Source organism: Chelmon rostratus, chromosome 23 (assembly GCF_017976325.1).
Source record: "Chelmon rostratus isolate fCheRos1 chromosome 23, fCheRos1.pri, whole genome shotgun sequence".
NCBI classification, from domain to species: Eukaryota; Metazoa; Chordata; class Actinopteri; order Chaetodontiformes; family Chaetodontidae; genus Chelmon; species Chelmon rostratus.
The window spans coordinates 1,946,174-1,965,713 of NC_055680.1; the positions used below are offsets into that span (position 1 = coordinate 1,946,174).

The 19,540-nt window shown below is 43.2% G+C and overlaps 1 protein-coding gene across 1 annotated transcript in view; it reads left to right on the forward strand.

Annotated features, from left to right (window-relative positions):
- adam19a (ADAM metallopeptidase domain 19a) overlaps positions 1-17,870 on the forward strand; it is a 177,383-nt gene extending 159,513 nt beyond the window's left edge. Inside the window, exons 17-23 of the mRNA XM_041965111.1 lie at positions 1,920-1,997; positions 7,104-7,212; positions 8,128-8,269; positions 10,584-10,683; positions 11,805-12,056; positions 13,427-13,635; positions 17,024-17,870. Of these exons, the coding sequence (XP_041821045.1) occupies positions 1,920-1,997; positions 7,104-7,212; positions 8,128-8,269; positions 10,584-10,683; positions 11,805-12,056; positions 13,427-13,635; positions 17,024-17,075 (942 nt within the window). The 3' untranslated portion in view covers positions 17,076-17,870. The remainder of the gene's footprint in view (positions 1-1,919; positions 1,998-7,103; positions 7,213-8,127; positions 8,270-10,583; positions 10,684-11,804; positions 12,057-13,426; positions 13,636-17,023) is intronic.
- The last annotated feature ends 1,670 nt before the right edge of the window (positions 17,871-19,540 follow it).

Genomic DNA, 19,540 nt, shown 5'->3' on the forward strand with positions numbered 1-19,540 from the left:
AGTGTTTGGTTTGTTCATTCTGGGATACTGTAGAAAGATGGCGGTGCAACATGGCAGACTCCATGGATGTAACTATGCTTGTTTAGGTGGTTGTACACTAATGAAAGCATAACTATGAATATTTTATTCCATTTCTGCCAATACATTCCCCTAAATACTACACACTGGACCTTCAAGTCAGGGAACTTAAACCCCTATGTAAAAACAATTGTTCACCATTTTGGAAATTCATTCATTTAGCCTCTTTCTGAGACTGAGGTGAGAAGATTGATTTGGTGTGTTAAGTACAGCATTGGAGTCAGGGCATGATTAGCCTAGCTTAGCATAAAGCCTGGAAGCAGCTCTGTCCAAAATGAAAAAATACACATACCGACACTTCTGAAGCGCACTAGATACTAGCTATACACCTAGCATTAGCCTGCTAATTACTCATTTATTTTGCATAACTCAGTTTTAATGTGGAAAACTCATTGGAAACTTGGTTGTAATGCAGTTCTGTTTTGTTTCTTACACTTGTGTAAGATTCCAGTCAAATTCAGGTCAGACTGGGGTCGTAAATGTGTTGACTTCAGATTTTACTCGACTAAGTCAAAAATGACTTGCAACTCAACTTTGACTTCATAATGATAATAATGTTTTCAAAGCAAATGTAAAGAAAGCATTTAAACAAAGAAACAGCAATGAAATCAAACCACAGAAACCAGTGAACCAGAAATAAGATAAAAATCTAAACTGTGGTTGCGTATAAAACAAAATAAGGAATGACTTGATCCCCACTCCAAGCCCAAAATGTAAAAATTATGTTATAATTGTGCAGCCAGTCACCTCTAAATCTTCCTGACAATGGATATACCTAAAGTCAACCCCTCAGCAGACACTCATGTTGTATGATGCAGGACATTCAGATGGAATGACTGCTGTGGTAAACGAACACAGGCAGCAACGTGCCAAACATTCAGCTCAGAGTGACAAATGATTGTAGCCGTGTCATGGGAATAAAACAAGACACACCTGACCACTCTGGCTTTTAAATTTGGCTTTTATTTGGGAGCAATAAATGTAAAATTGGCCATTTGAGACATTTGAATTGAGTGAAGGAGCACACTGACTCGTGCAGGGCTCGATGGGGCTTGCTGGTTGAGACGTGGGACTTGACCTCAGACCTGATGGCCATATTTCTGCATTTCCTTGTTTTCTATACCAGCAGTGTGTTTCTCTATGCTGCATACTGTGTGCGTCTGTATAAGCTTCTCTGAAGTTGCAGTTTTTTTAGTTATTGTGGCGACCATTAAATGCACACTCATCAGCCTCTTCTCTTCCAGCCCTTTCCACACCCTTTTATTTCATTTTATTTTGCTGGTTTGGTTATGTGCATTGTTGGCTGTTTGGGTGGAGTTAGAAAGAGTTTTTTCAGCAGGCTATAATATGTGTTTTTAACTCCTCCATCCCACCTCCTCTTCTTACAGCTGAAATGCAACAACAAAGAGCTTCAGTCCCTTTCCACCCTGTTCAAGTCTCTGGCCCAGTGTCACTGACTCATCCTTCACACCCCTGAAACCTGCTTCTACCTATTCCCTCTATGTCTGTCCTTACTTATAGGATAGATGTTACATGAGTTGCAAAGTCCTTATAAAGCAAAACATCACTCCAGCATTAATGTGTGTTAAATTAATAATGGGTTAAGTAATAGTGCTTCAACAAACGTCATTACAAGCTTTCGTAGTAAGTCCATAAAAGTAGTGGAAGTGATATAAAACAGGATATTGACACTGCTCCCCCAATGTCCTCAGGCAGACAGGTTGTTCCAAAGCCCAAGGGCACTGGCAGAGGGCCGATCAAAGTCTGCATATGTGTGTGAGTGTGAGTGTGAACTGTAATCTTTAACACAGTATGTGATCATTCTGCTTGTGTTGCCACAGGTGTGCAGAGACCGCCGATGCCAAAATGCCTCTTTTACCGAACTGGATTCTTGCATCGCACGCTGCTACGGCAACGGGGTAGGCGCACGCACACACACACACACACACACACACACTCACGAGTCACGCAACAGACTCAACTCACTTAGCTGCCAGGCACGGCTCTCTAATCTTATTGTCACACTGTGTCCTTGGGCAAAGGTAGCGCTTTGCAGCACTGTGACCAAGTCTGTCGTTAAAGGCAGGAAAATAGATGGCTAGAATACGACAGCGCCTGACGTGATGAACCATTTATTGGAACGGTTGGAATTGGTACAAGCAAGACCGAGGCAGATAAGGAGGAATCATACATAGTTTATGAGTCAGTAACCAAGCTCTGGGGTGGAGTGTTTGGGCCTTTAACACTTGTTACTCTAAGAAAAGATGTAGATCAAGGTTACTTGTCTTGGAACTCTGACTTTGACCTCTGACATCATTGTTGAGTTTATTGATATGTGTCGATTCTATGAATGTTAATGGAAACCTAACCACACATTTGTATGTGAAAACACGAGAGGGAATGGATGGATAGCTGTAGCGATTTCGATCTTGTTGATTTTACCCCAATTTGTGCCAGTTTGGAAGGTCCAGCTCAGTCTATTGCAGGTATAGGCAGACATCATGAGGGATGTGTGGGGGGTTTTGCCATCCCTCCCAGTTCCACCTCCCACTGTGAAGGGGCCAGCGCAATCCAGTGAGTCGCTGATTGACCACCACTGCATAGGAGCTTAAAAACAGTGGCACTGTTACTTTAAAGCCAACAACTCAGACTGCGTCCTTTGTGTTTACTTGCACTTTATTTTGCAATAAGCATTATAGATCTGCCCTCAGATGAACAGAAAATACCTGTCCAAGCTGTCAGAAACTGTGCGTAGGTTGAATTCATTCATATAGATTGAATTTTATACTGGGTCACTGGTTTATTAGGTACACTCTGCAATAGCTCTGCAGGTCTGAAATGAAAAGACAAGCCGGAGTCTTCCTGAAGAACTCATTTGTTTTGTCATTCTCCTGCATTTGATTCCACTGGGCTCAGGAAGGAACACAGCAGCGTAATGTGTTGTCGTAATGTTCCGCCGGTATGACTTTTTGATAGTTGAGGGCTTTCAGGCCGAAGCTGCTGACATGCTTTTGTCTGCAGTCTAATATGTACACCACAGGGAAATGAAAACTGGTTTTTGAATGTAGCAATCAGTTTTCCCCTCAGTCCCCTGCCTTGTTTTTCCTGCCGTCTGTTTCTCCAGTGTCAACACAACTGAAACTGTTGGGTTTTCAGTTGCATGCTGTAATACAGCTTTATTGCAAAGTACTAACGTAAAGTTCCCACTTTATTAGTTTGGTGAGGGGGTGAAATGATGCTCAACTGTGTCATCTGTGGAAAATATAGCCTGTAGTCTTAAATTCAAGTTATTGTCAATTTTTTTTTGAGTATTTTTATCATTGAGAGGAGGACAAATGGTCTTTATTTGTTCACTCTGGCTAACTCATAACCCACAGTAGGGGGCAAGCATTACACCCGTTAGCACGTCATTACCTAACTACATTATTATGTGGGGCAACAGGTGATGCTGCAGTAGTCACAAAGCCTCTAGCAGCACCTATTTTCCTACGTGACCAGACTTTAAACCCGAGACATTTTCAAAAACATACGTTTTTCACTCAAAGGCCGGTTTCATACATGCAGTATACGAGTCTGGGCCCAGTCGGCTGGATCTAGTTTCTGCTTTGAACTGCTCTGTTGCTTCTCTTGACCCTGAGCGTTTGAAGCGAACCCAGCCACGACAGAAATTTCACACCGCATAACTTTTTAAAGAGTCAAGTTTGTGTTTACCCCCTCTCCTGTATAAGAAATGCGCTTCCTGCTTGCAAGGCGTAGCTATTTGATTAGGATTTGACATATTATGAGCGAGAAGAAAAACATCAGACATATCCTCTCCTCCTGTAATCCTCTTCCCCTTCTTCTCTCTCCACTTTGTTGTTTTATGCTTCTTTTTTTTCCTTCGCTCCTCTCACTGTAACAGCAGATGGATAATGGAAGTGGCTTTGAGTCAGGATTATTCTAAATAGAACGTTTTGCCTTCCCCCCAGTTTAGGGTCTTCTCATGTGTTTGGATGTGTTTTTTAATTCAACATTATCGTTTGATTCATATTGATCCTCGGGCTTGTGGAGTTTGCTGGATGTTCATGCAAATAAACAAGAATAATGAGCAGGGGAAGCACTGCTTGCTTCTGCGAGCACTACTGGTTTGCATCTTTCAAAAACCTTATATTGGAGATATTCATTAAAGAAGCTTAAAACATATTGGAAGTCCTGGAGATTTAGTAAGCTGAAGGATACGTAATATATCAATGATATTAAATCCAGGTCATGGCATTTCATTTCATACAGCTTTTCCCTTCTTATCTTTATTTGATGGAGAAATGCCTTTAAAATTTCCCCTTCAAAAAACAGCATGAGGAATTTTCACAAAGAAACCACACCAGGCCTCTCGAATCCGAGCAACAAGCATCAGCAAACAACTGTGTGCCCTTCATGTCGACCGAGCGCTAATGGGGTAAATAGGCATCTTAATCACTGATAGGATAATCACATCTCGATGTAATTGGAGCATGGCGGTGTTTTCTCCTTCATTTAGGGCCGGTGAATTTCCACAAGATGTCTGGAGATGTTAATCAATCTAATGTCTAGATAAAAGTTTCTTTTCGCAAGTTTAAGACACTTAAAAACTCTTAAATGTGATTTACTCCCAAATACAGTGAAGTGAAGAGAGTTTTTTTTCCAGCTCAGCTCACAGTTTGGCTGGAAGTCTCAAAGGTAGCAGCTTACTGGTAATTATTCAAAGGCCTGTTTTGGTGAAATGACTAGCAGGGGGCTGGGTTACACTGTATGTTTCACTTTATAGAAAAGCCAAGCACCCACCAGTGTGGTTAACATTTTTTTCTCTTTTTTATTGGATTATTTCCCTTTGATTATTAGAGAAACTGTAACACCCCCCTCTAACTGAAATATAACAGGACCAAATTGGCACCATTCAAGTGTGACAGCTCTGATTTCAATTAATTAGCATGCCTGGCTTTCAAGCTCACTGCCTACAGAGGTAGCCCAGTGTTACTTCACAGGCAGCTATTATTGTGTTTGTTGGATATACAGCAATGCAGGTAACCATCGAGTGCGTGTTCAAGACTCATTTCTCATTTTTAACAGCATCAGTGAACTCATAGCGTCATCAACCAACAACCCAGTTCATGAGATAAGATGAACTTTTTTAGTCCCCAGCTGGGGAAAATTTGGGGTTACAAGCAGAATCAATGAAAATAGCAAAAGCAATAGAAAATAATTAATATGAAATAAGAAAATACAAATAAGAAGTGTATATGTACATTTCATACAAAAGACTATAGAAAATATATTGGCAATGGAAAGCACTTGAGAAATATTGAAAAAGAATTGCACAGGGATTGAAAGAAAAATTGCACGTTGTTCTGGATAAATCAAGTACAGTATTTGCTCTATTGCACAGTAGATCAATATATATGTGTGTGTCACAGTGGAAAGACAAATATATATGCATAGTGTAGTATTTAAGGGAAAATGAATGGAATATTGCACTGGTTATAGCAAGTATGAGGTAGAGGGATGTTTTACAGTCGTGCAGAAATCAGTATGTGTGTGAACACAGTGATACATTATACAGCGCTCGAGTTGAATAACCTGCGGTAGCGTTCCTTCTTTCAGAGTGGATGCAGCAGTCTGTTGCTGGAGGAGCTGCTGAGGGCCGCCACAGTGTCATGCAAGGGGTGGGAGGGGTTGTCAATGATAGATGTCAGCTTGGCTAACATCCTCCTCTCGCCTACATCCTCAGTGGTGTCCAGAGGGCAGTCGAGGACAGAGCCAGCCCTCCTGACCAGTCTGTTCAGGCTCTTTCTGCTCATTAGGTAGATGGAGATGATAAAATCTACCGGTTGATATCACAACCAGAAAAAATGACAACCAGCTAGATGTGAGAAGGTGCTTCTGTCTACCTCTGCTTGAAATCTTTGTTTCAAAACTGACTATGAATTTTGAGTAGTGTATTTGTACACTGAGCTTGTCAGGACATACGTGACGCTGTGCTTCATTGTTCATTTTTATTTGTCGTTCATGCGGGACCTAGAAATAAGCTGTAGCTGTAAGCCTCCTGAGCTTCCTTTTCCTTTCATTCTCTGCACAATGTGTTCACCCTGTGTGTGTGGGTGTGTGTCTGTGTGTGTGTGCCCTGCTGCCTTTAAGCACCCATTAGGTACAGTGCACACAGCAGAATCACGTGGCAGCTTCATTAGATTTTGCCTGGAGCTACTGAAACCAATCAGTGCTGTGCTGTAATACTACCTGCCCCAGGTTTGGTTTGTTTCAGTTCCTAACTTGATTTATCACAAATTTAATGTGCACATGATATTAATTGAAATGATCAAGGTATGGGAACTATATATACTGTAGCTGTAAATGCAGGAGCCACCTTTATTTCAGTTGCTTCATTTCAGTTCATATTATACTTTAGTGGTGCATAATACTGAACAAATGTGCAGTTAATCACATGACCAATAATTAGTTGCCACACAATGAATATGGGGCGTTCAGGGCCCCTGATGGTTTGAGGCCTCATCACAGTTGCCTATTTGCCCAAATTAACTCAAGTGAGACCAAAGAGAAGAAGAAAACATGACAAAGGAAGTAAACACTCAAACTCTAACATCATTTCTTAAACAGTTAAACCAAATACTTAACAATTGAATAAATAAGTGAAATAAAATTGCACATACAAAGGTACAACATTATACACGGATTGATTATGGAAGTACTTGAAGCAAATGTGAGCTGTCATTGCTTTTTATGTCAGTGTTGTGCAGTCTGTTCCATTTATGAGGTGAGTATCTAAAGATAGAGGAAGGAAAATCCCATTAAAACACATACAGTGCCAGTCTGTAGTAAACAAGAAATTAGAGCTTCTAATTTGGCAGATAAAACCTCCAGGCACACACATACAAGATTATACCGAGACCGAACAGCAAATCACATCGGCAAATGCCTTTTGTGTGTGTGTGTGTGTGTGTGTGTGTGTGTGTGTGTGTGTGTGTGTGTGTGTGTGTGTGTGTGTGTGTACACAGGTGTGTAACAGTAATGGGAACTGCCACTGTAATGGTGGCTGGGCACCACCCTTCTGTGACAAGCCAGGACTCGGCGGCAGTGTGGACAGTGGACCTGTCCAGTATGACAGTAAGTTCTCACACACACACACACATACACACACACACACACAGTGTTCTGCTATTGTGTCGAGCTGTGCCTCCCTCACATGAATTAGAAACTGGGTATGTGTACCATATTGCAGGCTCTGCCGTCTGATTATTCTCTAAAACACACTTCCTCACTGACACCAGAACAGCATCATGTTCACACCTCACCTGTTGGGGATGTGCAGGCCAGCTTTTTTTTAAAGTGCAAGTGACAGGCTAACACTGGAGATTACATGACAATCATATATCAGTGTTCTTTAATGTGTATATTCTTAAACTGTCAGTTGTCTCAGATTTATTTTTATAGTCACAAATGTCAGTCAAAGTTTGTATTCCATATAAAGTGAGCAGTAAAGATGTTTCTTTTTTAGATGCCATTTCCATAAGCATGTCATCAACTTAATAAGATAATGCACCAACAGCATTCATATGCAACAGTGTCCAGACAGCCATAATTCACCGTAAGGTTATCCTCATCTGTAGACTAAACATTCTCAGTAGAGGTGACAGTCAGTGGCATATCCCCTCCCCACCCCCTTCTATGTAAATTATAATTCTATGTTTGTTTTCCTGGCTTCACTCAGCTTAGTTGTCGTTCTTGGAAATGTGTGTAACACTGAGAGAGGTGACAACCAGTTAAATTCCTTGAATGTGAACACACACAGGCAGTAATTGGAAACCTGATGACATGATAACCACGTGCAGATCTGTGAATAATATGATTACTCCATGAGCTGTGTAAACATCACATCCAAATCTAATCAAAAGCAGGATACGACTCACATCAGGGATGCTAGTTCACGTAAACACAATCAGTGTGTGTGTGTGTGTGTGTGTGTGTGTGTGTGTGTGTGTGTGTGTGTGTGTGTGTGTGTGTGTGTGTGTGTCTCCACAGGTCAGGTTGGGCTGGTGGTGGGGCTGCTCTTTGCCTTCCTGGTGGTCCTGCCTGCAGTGCTGCTGCTCTTCTACTGCTACAGGATCAAGACTTCATATTACCATAAGTGGCTTTCCCAGAGAGAGAAGAACAAGAACAACAAGTACTGTGTCCCACCTGTCTGTCTGTCTGTCTGTCTGCATGTCTGTGTATCTGCCTGCTAAAAATGCATCCAGAATGGAGAGGATGAATGGAATTACATACTGGATAGGACACAGTTGCATTATTGAAGGTCATTATGTACTGTACTCATCCACTGATCTGGGTTGACGGTTTGATCCTCGGCTCCTCCTGTCTGCAGTTCAGTTTGTCCTAAGTTGCTCCCGATGGTCAGGCCAGCACCCTCCAGCTCAGAGTGTGTGTATGTGTGTGTGTGTGTGTGTGTGTCTGTGTGTGTGTGTGTGTGTGTGTGTGTGTGTGTGTGAGAACTGGTGAATGAGCGGCCAATAGTAAAGCGTCCGTTAAGGCAGAAAGCGGTACAGAAGTGCAGTCCATTTAACATTCCCATAATCAGACGTTAAGTGAAAATAAATGACAGTTTAGGTTAGAAGAAATAAGCTCATTGGTGGAGTTGTAATGCTTTATTCTCCTCTCACACCACCCTCTATCTTGGAACTCTTTAGTTTCTTGAAAAACTGTGTATTACTATGCAGTTGAACTGTCACATATCACGGCGTCTGCATGAGAAGGGAGGGTAACAAGAAGTGAAAGGAGAAGGAAATGAATCATGCATGGAAGGAAGAAAATGTTTCAGAAAAGGAAGGAGAAAGGAAAGGGAAGGGGAGGAAGGAAGGGGTGGAAAAGAAGAACGCAGGGACAATGTGGCAGCAGAATGGATTAAAAAAGGTCATGGAGGAAATAAATGAGACAAGGAAAGGAGGAAGGCAAGGAGGAAAGGTGTTGAATCGAGAAGAGAAAGAAGGAAGGGGAAGTGCGTATTGCCACGTCTGCTAGTGCTCCAAGCAGATCGATGCAAACACTGGATCTCTCCATCTCTATATCAGCATCAATGGCACCATTTTTTCTGCAGCTCACCTCCGTCAGAACCAAACAAAACCCATGTCCTCGTAAACCCCGGAGCTTCCTTTATGAGCGCTGCCATATACCTCACCCGCAGAGACAGCCTCGTCATAACACTGGCTGAGTTAGTGCCTCTGAAAATACTCAGGTCCTCCACAGTGATTTACAGAACCGAAATGTGTCTGGAAAGGATCCAGCGTTACAGCAGCCTTTTAAAGACCCTGACCTTCCAAATGAAGACAGAGGGAGGCTAAATACAGCTGATGCTGGGCCTCAGCAGGATTTCATGGTAGCTGCAGCTAGAAGGAGACGGAGCAGGGACAACTGAATGAAAGGAAAATTGAGACACTATGATGATTAAAAAGACTCTTAATGGCACCTGCAGCAATGAAAACCCTCTCCCTTTTTGGTTTTGTGCCATGGGCAATAGTTTGGGTTCATTTGCAGTTCAACAGTGGGTGGCTTGAGCTGATTAAAGGCCTTTCTAAGCATATACAATACATACAGTATATATCCAGTATGCTTGGAAAGCCTTCTAATCAGCTAAGAGCCTGCAGCATATACATACACTGACTAACCAGTTTATTAACTTCACCTCTGTGGTCTAATTCAGTCCAACGCAGCAGCTCTACGGTAAATCCTTCCTTTATGAAGCCTCCAGTATTTAGGTTCAGTTGATTTATACAGACTGTTTCTGCATTGTTGTACTGGATTGGATGTGTCTGCATATATGTGGTGGAAGGAACAAATACATAGCAGCTTAAGGTCTTGGACTTTTAAAGCTGCACTAATCAATGTGATGAGTAATGAATGTGAAAAGAAGCTGTCATTCAGAGTGACGAACCCACAGAAACGCTGCAGTTCCCCTCTGCATTTCGCCTATTTTAGCTTTAATTTTTGGCCTCCAGTTTAACTGCTTCGGATCTCACCACCCTCTCATCAACCTTGTTCCAAGCAGCAGCAGCAGCAGCAGCAGGTGGCTGCTTTCAGTGAAAAAGCTCTGCTAAAGCCACTGTGAACTACCTGCTCAGCACCGAACAGCAGCCAGACACAGTTAGCAACTAGCTGGTGAACACAGTGGAGCATTTAGCAGTCAAAAAGCCACAGATATTTTGCTGATGTTGCTCATTGTCTGCTGGGTGTGTAAATAGGACACTGTCTGTTAACACAGTAGCCAGATCATCAATATGTCAGTGTTATGTTCTCATCTTTATCCTTCACCTCTGTATTTCCTCTCACATCATGCCGGATGAGAAACTCCCATGTCCACTTCCTCTCTGTCTCTTTTCCCACCTGGGGCTCTGACATCAATGTCAGACTGAGAAGAGTGATGAAGCAGGACAGCTTTCAGGTGTCAGACTGGTTTATTTTTTGCCTGTCCTCGTTTCTCTGCTCAGGATGGAGGCATCGGTGGAGAAAGGGAAGAATGGCCATCTGAATCCTGCCTTTCACCTGAAGGTGGTCGGACCGATCAACAAGGCTAGCAGCCACAAGGGGGTGAGTGGAGTACGTGTGGCAAAGGCAGGGGAGGGAGGAAAGAGGAGGGGGAGGCGACTGTTTCTCCCGCTGCGTTTTAGTGAATAATGGGCCATCCATGAGGTTGACCTTCATATTAAATGGGCTCATTTTACAGCAGCTTGTTATATTGTGCGACCACTCGGAGTCGCCTCCTCCCACGTCCACGGCTCCCCTCTGCACCGGTTCACTGCGCCTTCAGCATCATTTCATCATGTTGCTGTTTCCTTGTTTTTTTTTTTTTAACATTCATTTGATAAGATGAGCTTGCAGCTCAAGGTGAGGGTATGTTAGTCACCGGAAAGGAAAGAGATACAACAAGAGCAAAAAAGGAGAGGGAGGGACAAACGATGGAAGGAAAAGGGTGAGGGCACCAAGTGGAAAACTTACTAAAAGTCGCTCCCATGGCACCAGATCAGAAGCTAGTAATTGTTCAAGAAAACTTCTTAAAGCCCCTGAAAAACAACAACTTTAGGTGTTATATATGAAGAGTTTAAGCCAAGGTAATCAGCTTCATTAGGACTGTAGTCAGGTTTGACTGGCAGGCAGCAAACAACTGACCAGTTGTGAAATTGAGGCTTTTATCAACAAATAGACCTGTGGTGAAAAAATGAGTGATCGATAGAGTACATGGTAGCACCCATAGTGAGGAAGACTGTAGGCACTATCTCTGTCTTTACTGATTCGGATCAGGATCTATGATTCCTGCTGTCATTTGTCGAATGGAGGAAAACTGTGGCTCACCCATAGATTGATGTCAGAGATTCAGTTTTGGAGGTATTAACGGGCACTGAGGTCATCAGGATCAATGGCTCAATCCATAAAAATCAATACTGCACACTCTGATGACCACCCTCAGTGGTCGTATATGAAGACTGAAAATAGCCGACCCAGAAAGACTGTATGGAACACTCTCTGTGATTTGATGTGTTTTATAAGTGAGACTGAAACGAGCTTTTCCTACCTGTCAATGAAAAGGTTGTGATCAAACAGTATCAGAGGCTCCACTGAGGTCCCACGCTGCTAAGGACAGCAGGTTGGGAACTGGTTTGATGTCATCTTTAGCCTTTTTTCTTGTGTTTTTGTCTTTGTTGGGATCCCAGCTTCCTCACACCAGCAAAGAGGTTCTGCCTCTCAGACCAGGTCCCGCACCCAACGGCACCCAGCCAGTCAACATTGTGCGACCTCTGAGACCCGCTCCGTCTCCCCAGGGTGGTCCCCGGGGCCTCAAGGTTGTTCGCCCACCCCTGCCAGCTGGCAAACCCCCAGCAGCTCCACCCAAATCCCCCCAGACACCACAGAGACTCAGCCCGCCCAAGAAACCTCTGCCTCTAAACCCGACACGATCTCCACTGGTGAGACCCTCTTCTGAACTGTAATGGTTTATTATTTCATTTTGCCTGTCAGACAACCAGACTGTCATCAAGTTAATTCATATGTCCCCCTGTCACAGCAGCAAAAGCGTCTCCAACTCCTCAATTTTTCACAAAATAGTCACATTTAAACACTCTTCATCCGGGAAAAACTCAACAGGTCCATTTTTATATACAACGATATCTATAGGACTGTCTGTGTCTCACCCCAAATTTCATTTTATTTATTCCATAACAAATGATGCTGGGTATTTGAGGTGAAACACTGTTTCCAGAGCTGCCATGTTAACATCACGAGCAGTTTCAGGTCCTTCAGTACTGTTGAGGCTTAGTGTATTACTTACTGTATGTACACAGGTGAGGAGGGCTCAGCCTAAACAGAGATTTGATCAGAAACCTTCCACAATCACAGAGCATGTGCACACACGCCTGGATTGATAATGGAATTGTTGGGTCTCTGTAAATAATATTCTAAAGAGAGCACAGTGTAGACCTGGTCTATATAAAAAGTGCCCTGTGGTAACGTCTGAGTCAGTACTCAGTTACATCTGAACAGATGAAGACAGACGATCCAGTCATAGTTGTAGACTGAAAACCCCTAAAAGAACTAAAAGAACGTCACATCGCTCCTGGCTGCAGCTAAATGCAGAATTTGTAAATGTATTTCAGTACTTTTCCAGAGCTAACGAGAAAACTGTTGGACTTTGTCGGACTTGTGGATAGACTTTGTAGATGAAGTGCAGAGATTTCTTCTGAACCCTGAAGAAATAATGAATATAAGTGCAGTATGTTTCTTATCTGATTGCTTTCTTATTGATTTAGCCTCCAAAACTGCTCTCATCAGTGCTCCTCTGTGAAGTGTAAAATGCCTTTAAATTAGATCATGGTTTGAATGGCATATTGCTTTTTCTTGTGTGTGTCAAACATCCAATATTTCATGAGAGTTTACTTTGTGATCTGATCTCAGAGCTGCGCTGTAGTGGTAATTTCAAACTGCTACCTGTGTGAAGTGGGACAGAAGTTCCTCTTATCAGTTAGCTGAACCGATTCCAGAGACAACTTGGATCCAGTCCAGTACAGAAACTGGGATGGCGTTCTCCCTGCTGTGTCCATGTGCCATGGATTTAGTGTTGAGTTCCATGCTGGCGGCGATCCCACTTGATAACCCTGTCTTTTCCCTTTTTACATTAAAATGTCTGTCTTTTCTTTCTACATTTGCAAATGTATAATAATCTTGGTTACTAACGCTATGTACAAACCCAGTCTGGTTGCTATGTCTTGGTGTCCTCTTGCGTCTGAGTGTTGAATAATCAAAATGTCAATAATCAATATTTCTGTTTGTTCTGTTTTAGTTAGTGTCTGAGCTGCAGCCCAGACCGTCCCCCTTCCCTCCTCAGAGGCCTCTCCCCCTCAGCCCAGCCAGAGGAGCCTCCCCCACAGTGAGTCCAGCCCAGATCCAGGTCTCCAAACCCACCCCGGGTCTGCTCGTCATGATGCCCCCGGCGGTGGGACCCAAGCCTGTGGGCAAAGTCTCGGCCGTCCCCCCTCTCAGAGCTCTCAGGTGGGCAAACACACGGCCAACACGCTAACGGTGAAACATGCAGAGAGAAGGAGAGAAATGGTCTTCAGTGTCCTGTTCACTAAGATAAAAATCACCAGTGTGATAAACACTATGGGAGAGCCACTTTGTAGTTCTTGTTGCTTCACATACAGCAACCCATGTTTATGCAGCAAAGTCGCTCTCTAATAATGCTAAATGATGGAAATGATACTGAATGCACCAGCGGACTCACTATAAGAAGCGAGGGCTAACAGTTTTAAAATCCATCAGTGATGCAGCCTGAGAGACAACGGAGGAGCGTTCAAGAGAAAGCTACAATTAGCATTTCTTCCTTCAGCAGATAGAACAGACACCAGGAGTCCATTAGGTAGTCGAGGATGTCGATCACGAGGATGACACATACCATCATGTTCAGGAACTGCCTGGTCCAGCTTGGGGATCTTTTAGCTTAATGAATCATGTAAATTATTTTAAGAGGTACTTAGCTTAACGTTATCTAAATTCTATCAATCAAATCGAATAAAATAGGGATATAAATGAATATGCTGTATGTGTATGATGGAGGGGCCAGCCTTACCACCGGTTTCCACGTCCGTGTTCTGGGAGCTGATTGCTGCCATTCCAGTCAGTGACTGCACTGACACACACAACTAGCCAGTACCAAGCTACATCACTGCTGTACAGGTGTGGACGAAGCACATTGTCACCACTAGTGCTCAGGCCAAGCCGAGTTATTAGACTCTTTACGGCCTGATCACAAGGGGTGGATTGAATGTATGGTGCAGTAAGTGCAGGATGCCACGTGTGAGCATGCAGGACACCTGCTTCTATCTCACGGCCTTCACTCCATACGATTGACGGCTCAGTGACTCACCCCACTGCCACTGCACAGCAAGCTGGTCCTGGCTTCAAACCCTGGCACGTGTTTGTGTGGGTGTCCTCCAGGTGCTGTCCACCACCGTCAAAAACGTGGATGGAGGTTAATTGTCCCCGGCCCTCGGTTGGCCCCTGGGTGCTGCAGAATGGCTGCTAATGCTGAGGATGGGTCAAGAATAATTTAACTGCTCAAGGCGGTTGCAGTATGTATGTACTTTACAGTCCTGTGTAAACAGCAGCACAGCATCTACACAAAAGAAGAATGTTTGTTCGTCCTCTGACTTTAACTTTTCTTGATGCTTTCAAACATCTAATGAAAGAATTCAGCTGTTGCATGTATTTTTTTCATATCCTACAATTCCAAGGCCTTTTTGAAAAGCCTTTTATGACCCACCTATAAAAGGTTTCATTTGTGAGAAATACTGCCTCACAATATTCCTCTCCTTTCACCTGATGCTGTTCTCTGTTCAGGGTGGGTGTATGCACATAAATGCTCCAAGTTTACAAACCATGCAATCACTGACTCAGGTCCTCATCAACAATCCATTTTCATTTCTTCTACATGACAGGCCCCCAGTCTGAAGGCTCGTACTTACTTCTTCAGATGCAGAGTCATGCTTTTAGTTTCACGCTGTGAATGTGGTAAAAGTCCGGCGGGGAAACCTCAAGGTGCTTGTTCTTCAGGTTTTATGGTTCCTCTGCTCCTCTCATGTAGCAGATGGATCAAAATATCTCTACATCTGGTTCTCTCTCACGATCTGATCCCACATCAGATTTCACACTTAACACCAGCTGCGTGTAACTCCGTTCAGTGGAAAGACTCGATGAGAGTGAAGAGCATGAGCAGTCTGTATCAGACTTCAGGAATCCACAGCAAAGCATGTGCATATGGTGGAGAGCGGGAAACAGCACTCATACCATGTTCTGTTCTCTGGAATAACAACGTTCTCATCAGAACATTACATTAAACATCTGATCTTCATGCTTGCATTAATCTATATTTCCTTATTGTCAACAAACCTCATAAAGAGACCTTAATCTGAATAAAAGTGAAGTCTATTTCTGCCAGGAGAAGAAGAAGATTGAATAAATAAAACCGAGACAAAGAGACACAAACGTGGGTGTCAGGCTGATACTGGAATGAGGACTCAGATGCAGAGTTCAGCAGAATTCACAGATTTATTTAACAGTGTTCAGAGATCTCTTTGCAGAGTGTAACCAAAAAGGCTATGAATGACTCTAGGTAAATCTAACAAATTATATCATGAACAAACTAAAGAACTAACAAAAAACGCTCCACTAGGAGGATAAAGAAGAATGAATATGAATGTATAAAATGAAAAAACAGAAAACGCTCCCGAAGGAGGGAAAAAAAACACGTAGGCAATAATTCTGTGGCTGTGACTGTGAACAAGCGAAGCACGGGTGAGTCGACCAAGGGACAAAGACACACCGGCACAAGACAAGGGAGACGCAGACTATTTGTGGAGGGTAATCAGGAACAGGTGGAGACAACAGGTGATCGGGGCGGACACACAGGTGACACATGAGGAAGGGCAAGTGCTCTGAAACGAGAGGAGAGTTAGACCTTCAAAATAAAACAGGAAATGACAAGACAACAGACCCAAGACGAGACAAACCTCACCACGGTGTGACAGTGGGGTTCATACTGGGGTTCAGGCACCACCACCACACCAGACATGCTAATCACGCTTTAATTGTGTTCCTCACAGTTAGTTTTATCATTCACGTTGTGAAACAGAGTGCCTCTGGGCTGTGGAAGCATTCCCAGAGCTAGAGTTCCATCCAGGTAACCCACGTGTTACCTGAATGTCCCATCACTGAGTGGCAGACGGCAGCCATGCAATCACTGTTGTGTTCTTTGACTCACTGGAATAGAGAGTGATTGCGGTGGCAGAAGGTTTGCAGTGGAGACGGCTCCACCATCATCTGAAACACAGGAGAACACATGTAGTCCAAGCTGACGAATCACAGTGCTTGTTGCCTCCACGTAAAAGCCACCGTCACCCCGAAGTGCAGTTAAATGTTTGAGGACGTCAGTTATGCCACAGCTGTGGCAGCTACGGCTGCTAGACCATAACCCCTTAAAGCACAATTAGAAATACGTCTTAAGTCAAAATTATGCAATACTGTCATAATTTTGAGCTGCTATGTATTCATATTATCATATTCACATCTTCATCTGAATTTAAGAATGCATTTTTACACAGAACAAGCGCTGTGGGTTTGTTTTCCATTAGGAAGGGAAGATCATCTCAGGGCCAGTACGGCCAGAAAGAACAGACTTCAAACAATGTTACAGATTACCCATCAGCCTCAGCTGGACTCTGTGTTTAGTGCTATTTAGCAAATGTTAGCAGACCAACATGTCAGACCACTTCACCACGTTTCAGAGTTTCACCAGCCTTATTCTAAAATATCAGCAAGTCGTCAGGCTGTAACAGTTAAAGCTTAACCCTGAACCTCTTCTGTTTCCTCTGTCTCCTCACAGACCGGTCCCAGGTGCCAAACCAAACACAGCCTCGCCTCCGCCACGAAAATGACCTTCTCCTGCCCCCTCCGCCCTCCGTGGAGGCAGCAGCTGACAGCTTATTTGCACTAAAGAGACTTTGGCTGGTAAACCACAGAGCTGTCGCACATACCAGAGAAGGACGAACACAAAGTTAAAAACGGAGACACGAAAGAACAAACAGGATTCGTACCAGTTCAGACTTCAAAATGAAACTTCTCCGCCCTCTCCCCTCGGTTTTGACCCCCCCCTCCTCCTCCTCCCAGCGCATCAACATTAACCACAGCGACGCGGTTTTTGCACGGAGGCCTTGCAGACTGAGACAAGTGTTATCGCTGGGGGGCGGTCACATTTGCCAAATCAATTTTTTTAGGATTATTGTTTGTTTTTTTTAAACTGTTAATGTCGTCTGTGTATAAAAAAAATGCATTTTGTAATGACTGTTGTTTTGTTTACAGTTTGTATTATGTCACGTTTTATGATTTGTGTTATGTGCCAAAGAGGTCTCTTCATACCTGGGGTGTGTCCCGACCGCTTTAAAATCTTCTTACGTCACGTTAAGTTTACCACAAGTCAACTCCTCCATCTTTTTAGGTTTTATAATTTATTGTATTGTACGAGGAATGTCTAAAATACCAATCTGGAGATACAGTGGCCTATCAGGAGGGAGGAGAGCCAATCACACAGCAGCTTCTGTTCAGCACTGTTTACATGGTGGAGGATTTGATGGATGCTTGGGGCTTGCAGGACACACCCCGGTCGCTCATGTTGATTTTAACGTCTCTTGCTGTGTGTTATGACTTTTGAATTGTTGCATAAAATATTTTTACAAAACGATCAAATTTCTTTCATTCTGTCTTTTTTTTTTTCATTCTAACCTCATGGAGATTTATATGTGATGACACCGTCTGTGAGTGCAAAGGGACAAACAGGATGCAAATGAATGAGCTGCTGCCATGCCAAGGCCAAAGTTTTTCATAAGAACACAAATTAATCATTTAGACATTACGATAAACGTATTAGTCATGAGGGGAATCGCTGTGAAAACTGAGCAACAGAAGACATAATATATTATGTCTTCTGTTGCTCTGAGGAAGCTTTATGAAGTCTGAGAAAGTAACCCTGATGAAGTCATAGTCATCAAGGTCAGCTAAATCTGGACTTGAGGAATGTATATTTATAACCAAAAAGCTGTGTTATAAACTGTGGGTGTGGAGTTTGAAAGACTTAGGTTGAAAAAATATATTATTTAGTGTATTATGGGAAATGCAGGATCCAGTGTTTTTTGGAGATTTACCCATATTATGAACTACTTGGGGGGGGGATGTCTCTAGTTTTACACAAATAGCCCTTTCACTCCTCTTCCTGGATCTTGTGGCTGTTTTTTAAAGGTCTGGTTAGGGTCTCCACAAGCTTCAAGTGTATCCCTCAGAATTTTGCCCTCCTTCTCTTGGGCCTGGACACTTGTTGGTGCACTATCAGCTCGGTGTTGCAGGATTCTGATCACTCCTTCTTACTTCTGTCCTCTTCAGTGTGTACAGCACCACCCAAAAAGACCAGGGTGTTGTTCCTGGTGTCCTCTCGTGTGAGCTTGATGTTAATGTCCACTGAGTTCATGTGTGCAGGCCTGCACCTCCTGGGTTTTGGTTTGGACCAGTGTGCTGTCTAGATGTCTAAACCAGAGACTGGATGGACGTGCAGCACTAAATTATTGGAGTGACCCATTAAAACAAACATTTTGAGAATTCGAGAGCACTTGTGCTCTGTTTTAAATCTTTCACTTGAATTTAACAAAACAATGATTCTCTGCACTGGACAATGAGTTCGTTACAGAAATCTCTGTTTCCTGTGAAGCGTTTGTTTGTTTTCTGAACCTCCCAACTTTCCAGACTTGAAGAGCAGCTTCACACCAGGCTGACAGTCAGTGTTTTGCTGCCCTCTGTGGTCGAACGTTTCAAGCCTGTGTAACCTCTGATCGCAGCCAGCATCACTTTTGGGTGTGAAACAGCTTTAAGGGTGTTCAGTAATGTGCTCTACTGCAACTGTAACCGTGGCAACAGTGATGCCATGATGTACTCGAGTACATCTGTATATCACCACAGCAAGGTGACAAGTTAAACCACTGGGTGGGTCAGCAGAGGTTTCTTTTTAAGTGCAGGCTGGAGGTTAGCAGAGTCAGGTCCTAAACAAATGAAAACTGGGGGTGTTGTGGAATGACAATACAAATAAAACCCACATTATTCTCAGTTTACACTCAGTACATGCAAGAGTGTTCAGCACACAGCTACTTTACTCAAAAGACAAGAGCAAACAGCTGTTGTCCTATACTATTTTGTCAAGCTTTATTATTTACAACCTTTGGTGAAGGGGACGACACAAACAGCAGGAGGGACATGATGGTAAGTCAAAGGGTTTCAGCTCAATTAGCAGGCGTTTTTACTGTATGGACATGCAGTGAGAGGGTAATTTCACCAGTTTTACACATTCAAGTCTGCTTTC